This window comes from Acomys russatus, chromosome 11, assembly GCF_903995435.1.
Source record: "Acomys russatus chromosome 11, mAcoRus1.1, whole genome shotgun sequence".
Lineage (NCBI taxonomy): Eukaryota > Metazoa > Chordata > Mammalia > Rodentia > Muridae > Acomys > Acomys russatus.
In genome coordinates, this window is record NC_067147.1 from 60,058,611 (window position 1) to 60,074,742 (window position 16,132).

General features: G+C 53.7%; 1 protein-coding gene across 1 annotated transcript; it reads left to right on the forward strand.

Annotated features, from left to right (window-relative positions):
• Nucleotides 1-4,078: 4,078 nt before the first annotated feature.
• Ip6k3 (inositol hexakisphosphate kinase 3) lies at nt 4,079-15,740 on the forward strand. The gene is made up of 5 exons (XM_051153502.1): nt 4,079-4,277; nt 10,308-10,506; nt 11,425-11,600; nt 12,606-12,781; nt 15,300-15,740. Exons 1-5 carry the CDS (start codon nt 4,079-4,081, stop codon nt 15,738-15,740), a joined length of 1,191 nt encoding a protein of 396 aa, XP_051009459.1.
• The last annotated feature ends 392 nt before the right edge of the window (nt 15,741-16,132 follow it).

A 16,132-nucleotide genomic window follows, 5' to 3' on the forward strand; every position in this document is an offset into this window, starting at 1 on the left:
GACCCAGCCATGGAGCAGGAGGAAGCAGGGGCGGCAAGGGAGAGCTGTTTGCTGAGGCCCTTCTTGCTGGGGGCAGCTCCACAACTCTTGTCTGCTTTTGAGTCATTGCCTCTCTAACCTCCCCAAAGTCTCAGGAGAAAAGGAAGGCTAGGAATGCGGACTGTGGACCTTGAGGGAGAGGTGTGGGCTGAGAGTCTCCTGTGTGTCAGAATGGGGGTGTCCCCTCAGGCAGGAGCCTCACTTGTCTTCTAGAACCCCAGCTGACTAAGACATCTGGAGAGTCATCCATGCACAGGTGACCTCGAGGAGGACTCTTGCATGCTCTGTCCTCTGGGCCTCGTGACAAGGCCGTGGCAGTGGGCAGGAAAAGCCCTTACTGTTACCAGCTCATCCTCAGCCTCAGTGAGCTGAGGTGGAGGTGACAGAGCTGAGACTCCTGACTCACAGGAAGGAAGAAGGAGCTATGGGCCTGGTGAGGCAGCTAGAGTTCTCGATCTGGGACTTCCAGGAGAAGCACGGGAGGATGGAAGCCACCTCCACCTCAGACCCACAGGGTTGCAGGCCATATACAAAGGGAGCAAAAGGAAACAACACCTCAGAGCCCTCAGGAACGCAAGGTCAGTAAAGAAACCCAAAGTCCCACTCTGAAGGGCACATCCCTGCCCTCCTGCCATTCTAACTGCCTCAGAACTACAGACCGCACAGCCGAGGATCAGAAAGACCCTCAGAGGCTACCTGACCTAAAACCTAAGGCCTGTAAGAACAATTGCTCAGTTTACCCAGCTTTCAAGCCCAGGGTTCTTAAAGACAGGTTGGCCACTCAACAGGCATTGGGTCATGACCCTCAACCCCAGACTCGAGGCTGAGGCTTAGTTCCGGAGTGCTCCTGGAGAAGGCATAGTCAGACCTGAGCATCTCGCCTCTGAGAGGACAGGAAGGGAGCAGCAGCAGGCTGAGGCAAGAGAGTCACTCCTAACAGAGACACATCCCTCAAATGGTGCTGGCAGCCTAGCCAGGAAGCTCTCCACAGCCCTTGCCTGTCCTCTGACAGATTCTACAGAGGTAAAGGAGTGATCTTCCCTTCTCTCTCCACACCACCCCCACTGGCAGGATAGACACATTCACCCAATGAGGGACTGTCTAGGATTAGGGGGCAGTAACATTTGTCCCAGAACCACCTATTTCTTACAGGTGACTCTGGCCAAGTACCAGCCTCTTTGGGGCTCAGTTTCCTGATTTAAAGTAGATAAAGGATATCTGACAATAATAACCCTGGCCTTCCAGCAAGCGGGGAGCTGGTGTGTGCAGGCGAGGCTAAGAGGCCTGGACTCAACCCTCAGCTCTTCTCGTGTGAGCTGGTGCACACAGAAAAGCTTCCTGACCTTTCTGTGCCTCAGTCGCCTCCACTGAAAAGTGTGCTGGTGGCACTAATTACCTTGTAAGGTAGCTTTAAGGCTTAAACAATCCATCTAAAGTATTCAAAATGAGCCAGGTACTGGTGGTGCATGCCTGTAATCCCAGTACTCAGGAAGACCGAGGCAGACGGATCTCAGTGAGTTCAAGGCCAGGACTGTTGGGATAATCTGATGTATTTTTATGTTAATTACTGCTTGCTGTCTGACCAACTTTTTGCTTTAAAAAAAAAAAAAAAAGCCATCCCACCTGGGCAGGACAGAAGAGATAGGTGGGGCTAGGAGAGAGAGAGGAATTCTGGGAAGAAGAAAGGACTGCGCCCAGAAAGGAGAAGGAGAGAGACCTGAAGTGAAGAGAGGAAGGCCACCATGGGTTAGCTGGAGGAAAAGCACATGGCCGGTGGTGTGGATGGAGAATCCAGGCCAGATAAAAAACATTGGCAAGTATTTGGGATTATGGATGGGAGGTAGCTGGATAGAAGTTATTAGAAGTTATTAGAAGCAGATGGCATGGGATTGAGACAGGGATCCCTTGCCTGCCCCACTATGGGAGGTAGTTTAGAGGATTGAGATCTGCCCTGCCCCAGGTTAACTAAGGCTATTTTAAAATATAACAAGTGTCTGTGTCTTAATTGATTGCTTAGCCAGGCCTACTGATAATACATGTAATTTAAAAACAATACAGGACACTCAAGGCTACACAGAAAAATCCTGTCTTCAAAAATAAGCAAAAAGAAAAAGAATTGCTCAAAATCTTATGTGACATATAGCAAAGGTTATGTGTGTGGCAGTATAAGTGGCGATGTGGAACAAGGCAGCGTGTGCTGGCAGGCTTGAACTGGTATCTGAGAGCCATGCCTGGCAAGTGTGGGGCTGGCCCCAGGGTGACCAATGTGAGACAGGAGCCTAGCCTCCTTCCAGGAGTGGCTATAAATAAACTTTACAGACTAGTTACCACAAGTGCCGCTGCCTGGGGACAGGTGGCTCTCCACAGGCCACCATGCAAGTTATGGGGGGCTGAGCTACCTTGGCCCATGTGGTCTGGGTCCCCTTCTCTTACCCACATACATCCCCAGATTCTCCAGGGCCATGAATGTCACCACCACCCCCATCCTCCCCACCACACACACACATCAGTGGCTGCTTTCCACCTCAGCATAGAGATTCAGGGAGAGCCCCTGTGTTCTCATCCTCTTCAGGCAGTCTCCCCCAATGCCTCACCAGCCACCCCAATATTCTAGGCAAATGCATAGATCCTAAGCAGAGCCTGTATCCCTTCCCCCCCAACAGGTACATTCTGTGGCCTAAAGGACCTGGTAAGGGGGCCCTGTGTGGGGACAGGGACTGTCCATGCCATGGCATGCTGGTCGTCTAGGCAGTGGGCAGAGCCTCTCTAAGCTTAGGTCCTGAACAAAGTGATAGGCACTGCTGTGTGCAGAGCCAGTCAGCCATGCCCAGGGCCCTGAGTGAAGGTCAGTTAGAGGCTTAATGATGCCCAGTGCTCCCCAGCCGCACAGTAGCCAGGAGTCCAGCAGAGGGAGAGGTATTAATAACTTGTGGTGAAGGTCCTGCTGTGGGAATGTCCTCTCACATGAGACAAACTTTCCACAGAAGCGCCTCCTTTCCCACGTCCTTGACAGTCTTCCGAGACAAAGTGAGACTGACTTTAGGAATCGCTTCTCCAGAGTTGCGGGGTTTCTTCTCAGTATGGCAAGCCTGCCTTACAGAGCCCAGAGGAGATGGTGGCGCTCAGGGAGCTTTCTCTGCCCTTGTCTTAATTCTGTCATGTCTCTCCATCCTGGTCTACTGCATAGAGAAACAGGTCTGGACGCTTCGGGAACCTGCCCAAAGTCACACGGCAGTTGTATGTGATAGTCTCCCTCACACTCACACACACACACACACACCCGCTGAAGCATAGCTCTGCTCTACAAAAATAAAACAACCTTCTCAGACAGCGGGCACCCAGGAGCTCAGCTCGCTTCTCCCTGGGTAGAGATGGATGATTCCAGAAGAGGAAAGGCAACATGGCAGGAGAAGCTAGGACTAAACCTAGAAACTCACATTTGTGTAGGTTGTTTAATAGTTTTATTTTTTTTTATTTTTCGAGACAGGGTTTCTCTGTGTAGCCTTGGCCATCCTGGACTCACTTTGTAGACCAGGCTGGCCTCGAACTCACAGCGATCCACCTACCTCTGCCTCCCGAGTGCTGGGATTAAAGGCGTGCGCCACCACGCCCAGGCTGTTTAATAGTTTTAAAGCTTTTAATATTTAACTCCAAAAGGTGCAGGAGGTTTATTTAAAGTCTCCCTCTCTCTCCTAAGCTGATGATGGCCAGTTACTTATAATAAGATTATTCGAGAAACAATTCACACTTATGTACTGTCTTGTTTTAGGGCCCATGGGCAGCGTGCGCGCGCGCACACACACACACACACACACACACACACACACACACACGCACGCACACAGCAAATTCTCTTCTTCATATAACTTCTATTTTCCTTGTCTCTCTCTTTCCCCTCTCAGAGAACCGCGCTGCCAGTAATTGCCTGTACTCAGACAGCAGGAAAGGCCAAGAGAGGAAGCCAGGGACCACGGACAGCGCTCCTGGCGGGCCCCACAGCTTCTGCCTCTTGCCTTCCTTGAGAGGACTTGGCGGTGCCATGGTGGTGAGACACAGCGACAGCAAGGGGAAAGCCCGGGTAGGTGTGCGGCTGGAGCCCTTCCTGCACCAGGTTGGCGGCCACCTGAGTGTTCTGCAGTATGACACACACACAGTGTGCAAGCCCCTCGTCTCCCAGGAACAGAAATTCTATGAGTCCCTGCCGCTGGCCATGAGATGTTTCACGCCACAGTATAAAGGTGAGTCGGGGAGGGGGAAGGCTCAAGCTGCAGTCACAGCTGCTGCCACAGGGCAGAGGGTGTGAGGGCTGCATGGAGACAGCCGTCTTCCCGGCAGCCAGTGTCCCTGTGCCAGTGTGTCTCTGAATTTCCTTCCCCACGCCTCCATACCCTGAGTGTTAATGGCTTTGGAGATAAGTCAAGCTTCTCCACACTGATGACGTGGGAATGGCATCAAGGGACGCCCGGTCCTGCTGGGTCCTGACGGGATCTTCTCTCTGTGTTTTGGGAGGGTTATGGTTGTGACTGTGGCTACACATAGGGCCAAATGAGGCTTCCGTGACCTCCCTCTGGAGACTCAGGACAGACAGGACATGGGCGGTCTGGGCCACGACTTGGTTAGGAGTCCAGAGTTCCTACTCCATACGAGCAGGGCAAGAGCCAGGCTGCCTCCTGGTGTGTGCGGCTGGGGAGACTGCAGCACAGGCAGTGTGTGTCCCCGCTGGGTGGCAGGTGCTTCCACAAGGCGGTTGTGGGAGGACAGGGCTCAGTAGAAGAGCTGTGGGTGTTGGCTTTCTCTGGTACCCCTGCCCAGATCCACAGGGAAGAGTTTGGTCTACACCAAAGACTACAGATTAACTACGGATTGATTGCGAGGGACCAGCCCAGAACTGAGTGGGCCCCCAAAGGATAGGCCCTCTCCAAAGAATCTTAGGTTTTTCGTGATTGAGGCCCTGTTGCCAAAGGCTCTGCAGGGACAGCAATTATGATACCCAAATAAGGCCGTCAGAAGCCCGCTGTGTGGGGCTAGTGATGTGCCTCGGCCCTCGGAAGAGCGCCTGCCTAGCAGGCAGTACACAAACTGCAGCCTGGTGCCGCATGCCTGTACCTCAGGAGGTAGAGGCAGGAGGACCAGAAAGGCAGGTCATCCTTGGCTATGCAGCGAGTTCAAGGCTCAGAAAATGAAGAGACCTGTTGTGTTCAGTGACGGGGACAGCTGGGAAGGCCTGTCCTGGAATCCAGTCCAGGCCTGTCAATCAAACCCCAGGGTCAGGAGGAGGCTGGCTCAGGGGTCACATCGTTCGTGGGCCTGAATGAGAGGGTCTGTGAGGCATGACCAGACCACGGGACCCCGTGTGACTTCTGAGCATTGGTTTCACACTGGGTCTCTGGGATGAGATGGTTCACTATCTCATCCTGGGAGACAGGACAGTGGGCCTGCTTTGGGGCCCCATCTTGCCTGCTCCAGCCTTCCCCCAACAGTCTTCCGAGGCCACAGGTCAGCACTGCCTGGCTGGTTGCGGGTCATCACTTATCTTGTCAGAGCACCTTACTGGAAATAATGTCTGTCCTTCTGTAACTGAGCTCAACATAGCAAAGGGTGGCAGGTCCTCGCACGAGGCGGACTCCTGCCAGCGGTATTTCATGCTTGCTCGGCACAGCTCTAGAGCCGAGAAAGACTGTGGGGGACTGCCTCAGGCAAAGGGGAGGCTGTTCAGATCTCTAGGAGACCCCCACATCATCCTGACTCTGCCCTGTCTACACAGGCCTATAGTCTGCTGGGGGTGACAGGGCACCCTCAGGCACTGGACACCTATCCAGACAGACCTCTCCTATCTGGGGATGCCTCTTGCGGCTCTGCTAACTCCAATTACAGATGCTCCCTTCTTAGAAAAGGGCCACAGCCACAGATCATTGTAAGTTAAAAAAAAATCTCATAAATAAAAAATGCTTTTAATAGGGTCAGCCTCACACCCTAGCTTAGCGCGTGGTATGCCACGGAATGGACCAGGAGCGCAGCCTCTGCCTGGTGCCCGGAGAGGCCTGTGTCGTATAACACTAGTCCAGGAGAAGATCAAAACTGGAAAAATCAAAGGATGGTTTTTTCTTTTCCTGGATACATTTCACTCACAGCTTCATGAGGCAGAAAAGTTGTAGGTCAGACAGGCCCTCTAGCACTCAGTACTGCCTGCACCTCGAGCCAGAGGTTGTGGCTAAGTGGGTGGATGATCCACGCCACAGGGTCTAGGTCAGCCTTGCCTCTGGGACGTCTTACAGATGGCGTTTCTAAACCCAGTTGGGGGGGGGGTAGCTGGAGCGAGGAACCTCCTGATTCCCTGAGATAAAGGATGACTACCAGCCGGCCTAAGAGAGAGTTCGGTGGCACCCCAAAGCCAGCCTTTGATGAAGCAGAAATACGTACGGACTCTCTCTCTCTCTCTGGCCGAAGCACAATCCAGACAATGTGAGGAGACCCTAGCGAAGGCGGAGAGCGCAGCAGGGCTCTCCTTGGGGTCTTTCTTTGGCAACCAGTAATGGAGGTGATGGGTTTTAACCAGTAAGAAGTGATAGCCGGTCCCTCGTGCTTGCTCTGAGCCCCGGTTTGCATCAGCCTCACAGCTCTCAGAATCTGGCGCCTTCCTAACCCCAGAGACACAGCTGAGGAGAACCAGCTTGCCTGAGGCTGTGGGGCCAGGATTTGAAGACCCGATGGCCAGCTCAGTGGGTTCTTGGACCCATTCAACCATCCCACTCAGCTACCTAGAGCGTTGACTTCAGGGGTCATCTAGCCCCAGAAGGGAGAAGACAGTCTCTCTCAGAAGCACTCAGGCAAAATACCCTGTCGCCAGGACAGACAACCTTCTGCTCCTGCGTAGGAGCGTCCTCAGAGACGCTCTGGCATGGCTGCTACATGGCTCAGAGCTCAGCCTTATGTCGTCCCCTGCAGTGGCATCAGGGAGGATTTTGGCTAGAGTAGCATTCTAAAGGGCAGTGCTGTGGACCTGTAGCTCACTCCAGACCTTAGCTGGATTTCCAGCATTGCCATGTTGGGTCTGTGGCCCTCGCCTGTCAGTCGGCCTTGGGTGAATGAGGACAGGCCCTTGGGCTCGGTCAGTGCAGGGTTTGGCCAGATTCATATTACAGATGGCGGCGGTGAGCGTTCTCACAAGCTTAAAAATAAACACATGACACAATATCTGCCAAGGTTCAGGAAGCTGTTTGGTCAAACCAAAATTGCTGAGATGCTCCGGGCATGCCAATTGTGGCAGTAAGCACTCTGTCTGCCCAGCTGGCACAGTGTCAGGCTGCTGTGCATGGGAAGGTCTGTGGCAGGCCCTGAGGCTGCCAGGAGGGCCTCAGCAGCAGCAGATCTTGGGCCTCCAGGGTCTAAGCCCCAAAGACACAGTATAGCCCTTCCCCTCAGTCAAAGGCAGGTCAGTTCCAGGGAAGGGCTGTGCTGAGCCCCAGCTGGCTGAGAGAGGAGCAAGGGGGGTCACCAGGGCAATGAGCCCCATCATGGGCTGAGAGACTGAGTGGCAGGGACGCCGAGCTGCTGGGGAGGCTCTGACAGGAGATGGCTTTTGGGTTGTATTAGTTGTGGGCTATTTGAACCTCCACTCCCGGCATTTATGCCCACACTCGGAACCAATGAGGTCAGACAAGAATGAAGCCGGGAGCACTGGGGAAGGTCACACTTCATGTCTCTCCAGGGGGGGCCTCCTGGGCACGAGCTGCCAAGAACTGTGTTTTCTGGCAGGCATGTCACCATAGGCCCTCAAGTAGAAAAGGCCATGGGCTGCCAGATAGGAGTATGACCTTTAAAAGACCACAAAGGACATTGCTTTTGGCTAGTGGAGCTTCCTGGACCCACCCACAAGCTAGAAGGCATAATCTCCCTCCAGGACAGGCACAGGGCTGCCAGTGCTTGCCCTTTGTCACAGAGGCCTCACATTGGGATCTGGAAGGTTCTCTTCCCTAGATCAACCATGGCAACCTCCTGCCCTAGGACATGGGGCTGGTAACACAAAGCCTATGCCCAGCCCTCTGTGTTCTCCTGAGGGCTTGACTCGTGGCTTCTCTGTCTCCTCCACAGAACAGCCAGAGCCAGTGCTTCTGGGAACATAGCGGGAGTGTTCCCCGTGCATGTGTGGGTAAACACAGCCTGACTGTGTCAGACTTTTCCATGGAATTCTGGGAAATGTGCTGTAGCACATCCCTTCGTCAGCACCCGCGTGTTAGGTGACCTTGGCTCAGATTCTCCAAGCCCTAATGCACCACCAACAGCCTTATGGATGTGCTAGAATTTAGAAGTGACACGGGAAAAGTGAATGGGCCAGTCCTGGACCGCACACAGTAGGTAGAGGAGGAAATGTCCCGAGCTGGCCACTCTATGCATGGTTCAGGGTGAGCACTGGTGTCAGACGACGCAAACACCAAGAGCATTTTTAACTACTGGTGTCGTCCGATGTGGGGGCCTGGGAGGGGCAGAAGAGAAACAGATTTTTCAGGAGTCTTGATAGAACTCAATGTCCCTCCCTGGTTGCAGAATTAGGCCATTAGGAATCTGAGATGACCGAACTTGCCCAGGGACTCCACTGGGCTAGCTATAGTCAGCTCTGGAGAGCCACAGGCCGAATAGCAGGGCAGCCCTGAGAATGCAGGTCCTCATTGACAGCCCCAGAGGCAGCCTCCCCACCCCCCTTCACCCCCCTCCACCCCCCCCCCCCCCCCCCCCCATTCCCCCCACCCCCACCAAGCCAAATAGCTAGTCATGCTGGGGGAGGGAGGCAACCAAGGGGCCTGGGAAGACAATACACAGCTCACCTCCTCCTCTCCATCTTGGGCAGTAGGAAACAAACCACGAGAGAGACAGAGACAGAGAGGGAGGAAGGGAGGGAGAGAGACACAGAGTGTTTTGCAAAGGACTGTTTGCAAACATTCACACAGGCTTGAGGCCACACTGAAAACTGTAGCCCTTACAGAGCAGGAAGGAGGAAAAGCGACCCTATTGGAACATAGCAGCACCTGACCCACCAACAGACATGTGGCCTCCCTGCCACCCCCAGGGTCCCACTGGCCATGCCACTGGGAAGCAGAGTACGGGAAGGCATCAGGGCACAGGCCAGGGCCAACCCCTCAGTAACAAGCAGATGGAGAGGCCAAGAAGTGGGTAAGGCCGGGGCCACCTGACGCTCTGTTCTCAAAGAGCAGGAAACTGAGCCGGTGGCGTGGAACCACGGCAAGGCTGGGTACCATCAGCTGCCAAGCCCCACAGAGGGAGGCAGTCTCCTCCACTATGACAAGGACTCCACAAGGAGACTGTGCAACGCTAACTGCCCATCACAGATAGTTTTGTGTCCTGCTAAAATATCCTCCTGTTAGTTCAGCTTCGGGGAGGTCCCGGCCCACACAGCCTGTGACTGGCCGGCCTTGATTACCCCCTATGGAGGCAAGAGGCACCACACACGAGGGAAACCAGGAAGACACTAGCCCAGAGGTTCTCAACCTTCCTAACGCTGCGGCCCTTTAATACAGCTCATGTTGTAGTGACCCAACCATAAAATTATCTCATTGCTATTTCATAACTAATGTTGCTAGTGTTCTGAGCCGTAATGTAAATATCTGATATGCAGGGTATCAGATATGCGACCCCAAAAGGGTCGTGACCCACAGGTCGAGAACCTGTGCTCTAGTAAGATCCTACATATATTCAAATATCCATATGTTGGTAAATTCAGGCAAAGATGATGGCTGAGTACCCATGAGAAAGGCAGAAGAAGGGACTGGCTGATGGAGGGTCAAGTCGCGAGTCCAGCGGCTGCCTCAGGAGGGCTTCCTGGCACAAGCTGGTTGGATGGATGAGGGGGAGAAGAGGTGGCTAGGGAGGTCAAGATGGATGGGAAAGGGATGGGCCAGGCTTCCCTTAACTGTCCACCCTGGAGGCAAGGAGTCAGGGAGGCCGAAGGCAGCTGGGTCAGAGGGGGGATGCCTTAATGGAGGACAGGCTCTGAGGTATCCCAGGTTGGCCACCGAGTGGGCAGGAATCCAATTCCAGAACAATGTAGCAAAGTGTGAGAAGTAAGATGTAGACTACAATCCTAGGTCGCCCCAAGGCCGCTTTCTGGGAGCTCGAGGGTAGGGACTGGGGACATATTCAGGACCAGGATCAAATCCTGACTCTTCCTTGAGAGAGAAGCTAGGATGCCCAGGGACACTTATTTCACCCATGACCCGGTGTGCCGTTCATTCCCTCCCTCCTGTGCCCTGCAGGTACCATCACGGTGCGTCTCCGGAGAGACAGCAGAGGCCATCTCGGCCTGGTTGCCAACCCACTGAAGGAGAACGTGGAGCCATTCCAAGTCTCCCCAGAGCCCAGAGCGGTAGCTCTCTGGCAGACACTTCAGCAGACCGCCGGCAGTGACAGTAGCCCCAGTCCCCTGGCCCAGCTGGCACACTCACTCAAAGAGAGGTGAGGACCCCTGCGTTGGTGACAGAAGGCTGGTGTTTGTTCCTGAGCAGACGCTACACTGTGCCCAAGGCCAAGCGTTCCATGTGAGGGTTGTTGTCAAGAAAATGAGAAATTCACATAAGGCTTGGTCCAGAAGAACATCCCAAAGAAAGGGAGAGGGAGTGGATTGTCTCTTTCATCCCTTCCTGGGTGACGGTAGACACGTGCTCTAGATGACGCACAGTCAGGCGTGTACCTGGTACCTACTTGCTTAATTAAATAGCTGCTTCACTGAGACCATGCCGGTCTCTAGGGGAAGAATATATAGACAGAAACCTTAGATTAGTTTACGGGGAGGAAGTGTGCCTAATTTCTCTAGGAAGTCAGCTTTTAGCTGACTGTGGGTAAGCAACAAGGAGAGTTGAGTCCCAGGAGACCTAAGGACCTCAGAGAGAGCCTGGGAGCCTCTGACAATGCCAGCTAACATTTCCCAGATCCCTGGGGGCAGGAGCTGATACAGTGACAGGAGCCACACATCTAATTAGGCTCTTTGGTGTCTCAGCACAGCTGAGGCCAAGACACAGAGGGGGCGCACTCTGCGAGGTCTCAGGGATATAACCGCGTGCCGGGGCATGAACCCAGACCCCCAGCCTGGAGGTTCCCTGTGGGGTCGCCATCCATTTTCCTTATCACCTCGCCAGCCCTCTGAGGCAGCACACCCAAGAAAAGCCCTGAGAGGACCTGGGCCTGGTGTGAGCTGGTGTCGGGTACCCAGTGTGGTTGGGAGGCACTCAGGACCCTGTGGTGTCTCTGGTGGCGTGATAAGTGAGTCCTATGAGCCCTCTTTGTCAGATGCCATACCAAAGGGCCCAAATGGCATCCTTCTTATCTCTGGCCACCCCTGCCCTGGCTGTCTTCACATGGTTCTTTCACCCACAGTACAGCCAAGGTGCTCCCGAGGTCCGACTGCCACCTCAGTACCCAGGCCTCCCAGCTGGTGGAAAGTGCTGATGGGAGCCAGGTGGAGAAGAAGAGCTTTAACCCCTGGGGCCTGCACTGTCACCAAGCCCACCTGACCCGCCTGTGTTCTGAGTTCCCAGAGGACAAGCGGCACCGTATCCTTACCACTCTTGTACCTACACACAATCCCTAGGGCAGGTGTGAGCAGAGGAGGACAGAGAGACAGAAGCAGATGGACAGAGAGTGAGCACACGCGCGCGCACACACGCACGCACACACGCACGCGCACGGAGACGGGGGTGGGGGTGGGGATGGGGAGGAGAGGTTATGAACTCACAAGCCCAGGGGCCAGAAGAAATCAGATTGTCTTCCAAAGAAAACTCAGATTGAGAGATTGAGGATATCCAGCTGGTGGCTCAGCCAAACCCTGGCATGCGTGTCTGTGGCAATTCAGGGTATACAGATGGGGCTGGGTTGCTGGTGAGGGAGGGGGAGGGCGAAGGAGGAAAATGCCCTCCTAGGACTGGTAGGGGCAGGAGGGGAGTCTCTCTGCGCCCCCACCCCCATTCCAACATCTCTTCTCTTCGGAGTTTGCCTGCAGCCCAGGAGCTATGGAGAAACCCTAAGAGACACAGACCTTCCCTGTCCCTCCCCTGGCACACTGCCATGGAACTTAAGGCCCCTGTGCCCTGCAAAACGGGGGGGGGGGGGCTGTTTTTACAGTATTTACTGTGACACATCTGCCGCCCTAATCCCTAAGAAGCTTTTGAAGGATAATTACTCCGTTGAAATTAATATATTCCTGCAACTTTTCTCCAAGGCGAACGTCTACCCCTTGTCCCAGAAGGTGCCAGCCCGTTCAGCGACTGGAGGTCTCAGCCCTATGATTTTCCACCGTAAAAATGTAAATTGGGCACGGCCTGCCAGGAATTTCATGCCGGCATTTAAATTCCAACCTCAGAGCAAAATGGGAAAAGGTTCTCATAAACTCCCACTAAATAAATGGACTTATTAAAGCAGACTGCCGGTGAAGATCTCGCATTCTTAATAGCCAGGCTCATGGGTAAGGCAGGAAACCGGAGAATGAGCAGGGAAGGTTCAGGCCACCACAGGGGCTCCGACTGATGACCCCCGAGCTTTCCTTGACTCAGTCCCACCAGGGTTCTTGCTGCTGGAAAACGTGGTGTCACAGTACAGGCAACCCTGCATCTTGGATCTGAAGATGGGGACCCGGCAACATGGTGATGACGCGTCGGAGGAGAAGAAGGTCCGGCACATGAGGAAGTGTGCACAGAGCACTTCAGCTTGCCTGGGCGTGCGCATCTGCGGCATGCAGGTAGGTGCAGAGGGCCAGAGGCAGCCGTCCTGGCAGGTCAGGATGCCTGCCACCCATACCCTCCCTCCCCGTACGGCTCATTCACTGCCTTAAGGACGCAACAGGGGAGGCTGAAGGGCACTTTTCAAGTAAGCAAGGAAATCTGTCGTCTGGTTTGAAATGCTAGGTGCTGGTGGTGAAATGCTAGGTGCTGGTGGTGAAATGCTAGGTGCTGGTGGTTGGTGTTTTGCTTTATTTTGAAACAGGATTTCAAACATCCCAGATTGACTTCAAACCCTTTATGTAGCCAAAGCTGACCTTGAGCTCCTGGTCGCCTGCTTCCACCTCTTGAGTGTTGAGACTGCAGGCAGCCATGTTAGTTTTGCTGTGTTCTGTCACGCAGGCAGCGGAGGTCGGCACGCAACCACTGCACCGCACTCCCAACCCTCATGTGGTATTTTTACAGAGCGCCACTGAGGAGAGATAGCCCAAAACTCAATGTCACCCTTTCAGGGCAGCTAAAACTTTGTGCAGTGGCTCCTCCCCATGTTGTGGCGGGGGAGGGGGGTGACTTTTAATGACGATGAGGGAGGGGGCAGGCCTTGGAGGAGAGCTGAGAAAACACACCCGGCAGCTTCCTTACCCCACATACATGATGGAGCTGAGCCCTGTCCCCTCAGGTGTGGGACAGCAAACTATTCCTTTGAATTCTCGTTAGCTTTCTTCTCCTCCTCCTCCTCCTTCTTCTTCTTCTGGTTTTTCGAGACAGGGTTTCTCTGTATAGCCTTGGCTGTTCTGGACTCACTTTGTAGACCAGGCTGGCCTCGAACTCACAGAGATCCGCCTGCCTCTGCCTCCCGAGTGCTGGGATTAAAGGTGTGCGCCACCACCGCCCGGCTCTTTTCCCTTCTATAGTCAGCCTTTCTGCTTCTTTTTGCTGCCTCTTGGGTTAACCACAGGGGAAGGTCAGAAACCACTGAATCCAGTCCCAGGGGTGGCTTGTCCCCTTACTGCCCGGGGTCCCACACCTCCCTACCACTGCTCTTGAGAGGCTATGGCAAGGCTACAGGGAAACAGGCAGGAATCCAGCTCATCCCCCCACAGCCTGTCTACCCACTACAGGCTAAATGTTATAGCTTCCCTTAATTGAAACTGCCACCCCTTGAAGCTGAACACTGAGTCCATAAATTCATTGCAAGGGTGTCCCTGGGAAGGCTCGGAATGCAATCCTCGAGAGAACAGAGTGGGATGATTTGTGGGGCGAAAGGGACCTCTCTGTGGACCTCCAACCTTGTGCAAGTGATCTGATTTATCTAGCACACAATGCCTGGAGTGTTTACGAAGGCTAATTCAAGCCCATCTCCAGCCCTCCAAAAGCTTATGCAATCTTTCTGATGGAAAAATGAAACAAACAAACAACAATGTAATCGGAAAGCAAGACAGGCCTCAAACACGGTTAGCCAGGTACAGGGGGCCCTGTCCACATGTGCCAGGTGCCCCCAGGCTGTGGCAGCTGCAGGCTTTGACTCAGCGTCTGTGGCTCCCCCGAGCTGTCTGAGTGGGCTGGATGTGGCCACCGTAGTGTCCCCATCAGCATCTCTGCTCAACCTGATCCCTTCTAATGGCCAAAACACTGCAAAGAAAAGAACCATTTACTGCACAGGGAGGCTGTGGTCCTCTCTGCTTCCCAGGATCCCAGCAGCTGTACTGGCTGCCTGCAGGCCCCACCCACATCTGCTCTAACTGTTCTCTTTACCTCTGGACGTTTCACCTTGACTGTCTGGAAGAGCCATCCCTGACTGTTCAAAATCTGTGAGAAAAGTCTCAGTAACTTTGTTGAGGGAGAACTTAATCGAACTGGCTCTCCAAGTCCATCGGCCTGATTTCGGATTCCTGCTGCAGCTTTCCAGCTCGGGGCTGCTAATATCTGGCCTGAAGACGGCCGGAAGCCAAGATTTAAATCACGACTTGGAAGTTGACATCGGAAATTCACAGGGGAGGCGATCCAAACCTCAGAGCAGTGCGCTGAGGGTCACCTCTGCGGCGAAGGATCTTTGAGCCTTCGGTTGGCACTAGACCTACAAAGAGATTACTGTAAAACGTATATGCCGCACTGGAGTACGAGGGGGGACCGTCTGCGCATCTTGACCGCTCTTCCCCAAGTTGCCTGGAAATCATTTCACATATTATGAGAGCTTGTATTGCTACCGTTATAGCACAAGCAATTTCGATTTGTTTTGTTTTGAGATAAGGGCTCACGTAGCCCAGGCTGGCTTTGAACTCACTATGTAGCTGAGAATGACCTTGAACTTCTGAGTCTCCTGCTTCTGCCTTTCATGTGCTGGTTTTACAGGCTTGTACCATCATGCCTAGTTTACACAGTACTGGGGACTGAACACAGAGATTTGATCTTGCTAGGCCAGCTCTCTATCAACCAAGCCACGTCCCCAGGTGCTTTTCTTTTTCTTTTTTTCTTTCTTTCCTTTTTTTTTTTTAAGTTTACAGTCCTTCATATTTTCTCTCTCTTTTCCAATGTAAGGTTTATCAAACCGATAAGAAGAGCTTTCTCTGCAAAGATAAGTACTACGGAAGGAAACTCTCTGTGGACGGATTCCGGCAAGCCCTTTCTCAGTTCCTCCATGACGGAACTCGCCTCCGCTCGGAGCTCCTGGAGCCCATCCTGCACAGGCTGCAGGCGCTGCTCACCGTCATCAGGAGCCAGAGTTCTTACCGCTTCTACTCCAGCTCGCTCCTCATAATCTATGACGGGCAGGAGCCTCCTCAGAAGGCTCCCCAGCCGGCCCGAGGCGGCACTTCCGGTGACCCTGCCAAAGTAGATGTTCGGATGATTGACTTCGCTCACACGACGTACAAGGGTTCCTGGAACGAGCACATCACGTACGAGGGACCAGATACTGGCTATATTTTTGGCCTGGAAAACCTCATTGGAATTCTGAGAGATATCCAAGAGGGAAAATGAAGCTTCTTGGAACTTTTTGGGATTTTTCTGGGCTACAGAATTTCGCAAAGGGACCCAAGGTAGGGTAGTCTAGATCCCCTGTAGGTATCTTTAGAATAACCGTATCTACCTTCAAAAGCCATCTCTATACGTAGCGGGCGATGTACACAGTTGCTACAGAAATCTGCCCTGCAGATAGTCACCCTCCCCCACCCCCACCCCCCAACAGCATCTTCCGCAGTGCAGCGTCCGCAGTGTGGCACCGGTGTGTTGTCAGGTGCGTGGGAGAGAGGGTGGAGCCTGGGTCGGAGGGCAGCTCTGCAGTGCTGCAGGGTGCCCGCATTCCAGAACACTTCTGTTGCCCTGCTGCAGCCCTCAACAGCCACGAGGGAGAAAAGCCGCCTGGAGGAAGC

Excerpts from the sequence above, each read along its gene's own strand:
- Ip6k3 (XM_051153502.1), top strand. The coding sequence starts at position 4,079 with ATGGTGGTGAGACACAGCGACAGCAAGGGGAAAGCCCGGGTAGGTGTG. Across the intron at positions 11,601-12,605 it reads CCCAGAGGACAAGCGGCACC|GGTTCTTGCTGCTGGAAAAC; the intron begins GTATCCTTACCA and ends CAGTCCCACCAG. Across the intron at positions 12,782-15,299 it reads TGCGCATCTGCGGCATGCAG|GTTTATCAAACCGATAAGAA; the intron begins GTAGGTGCAGAG and ends TTCCAATGTAAG.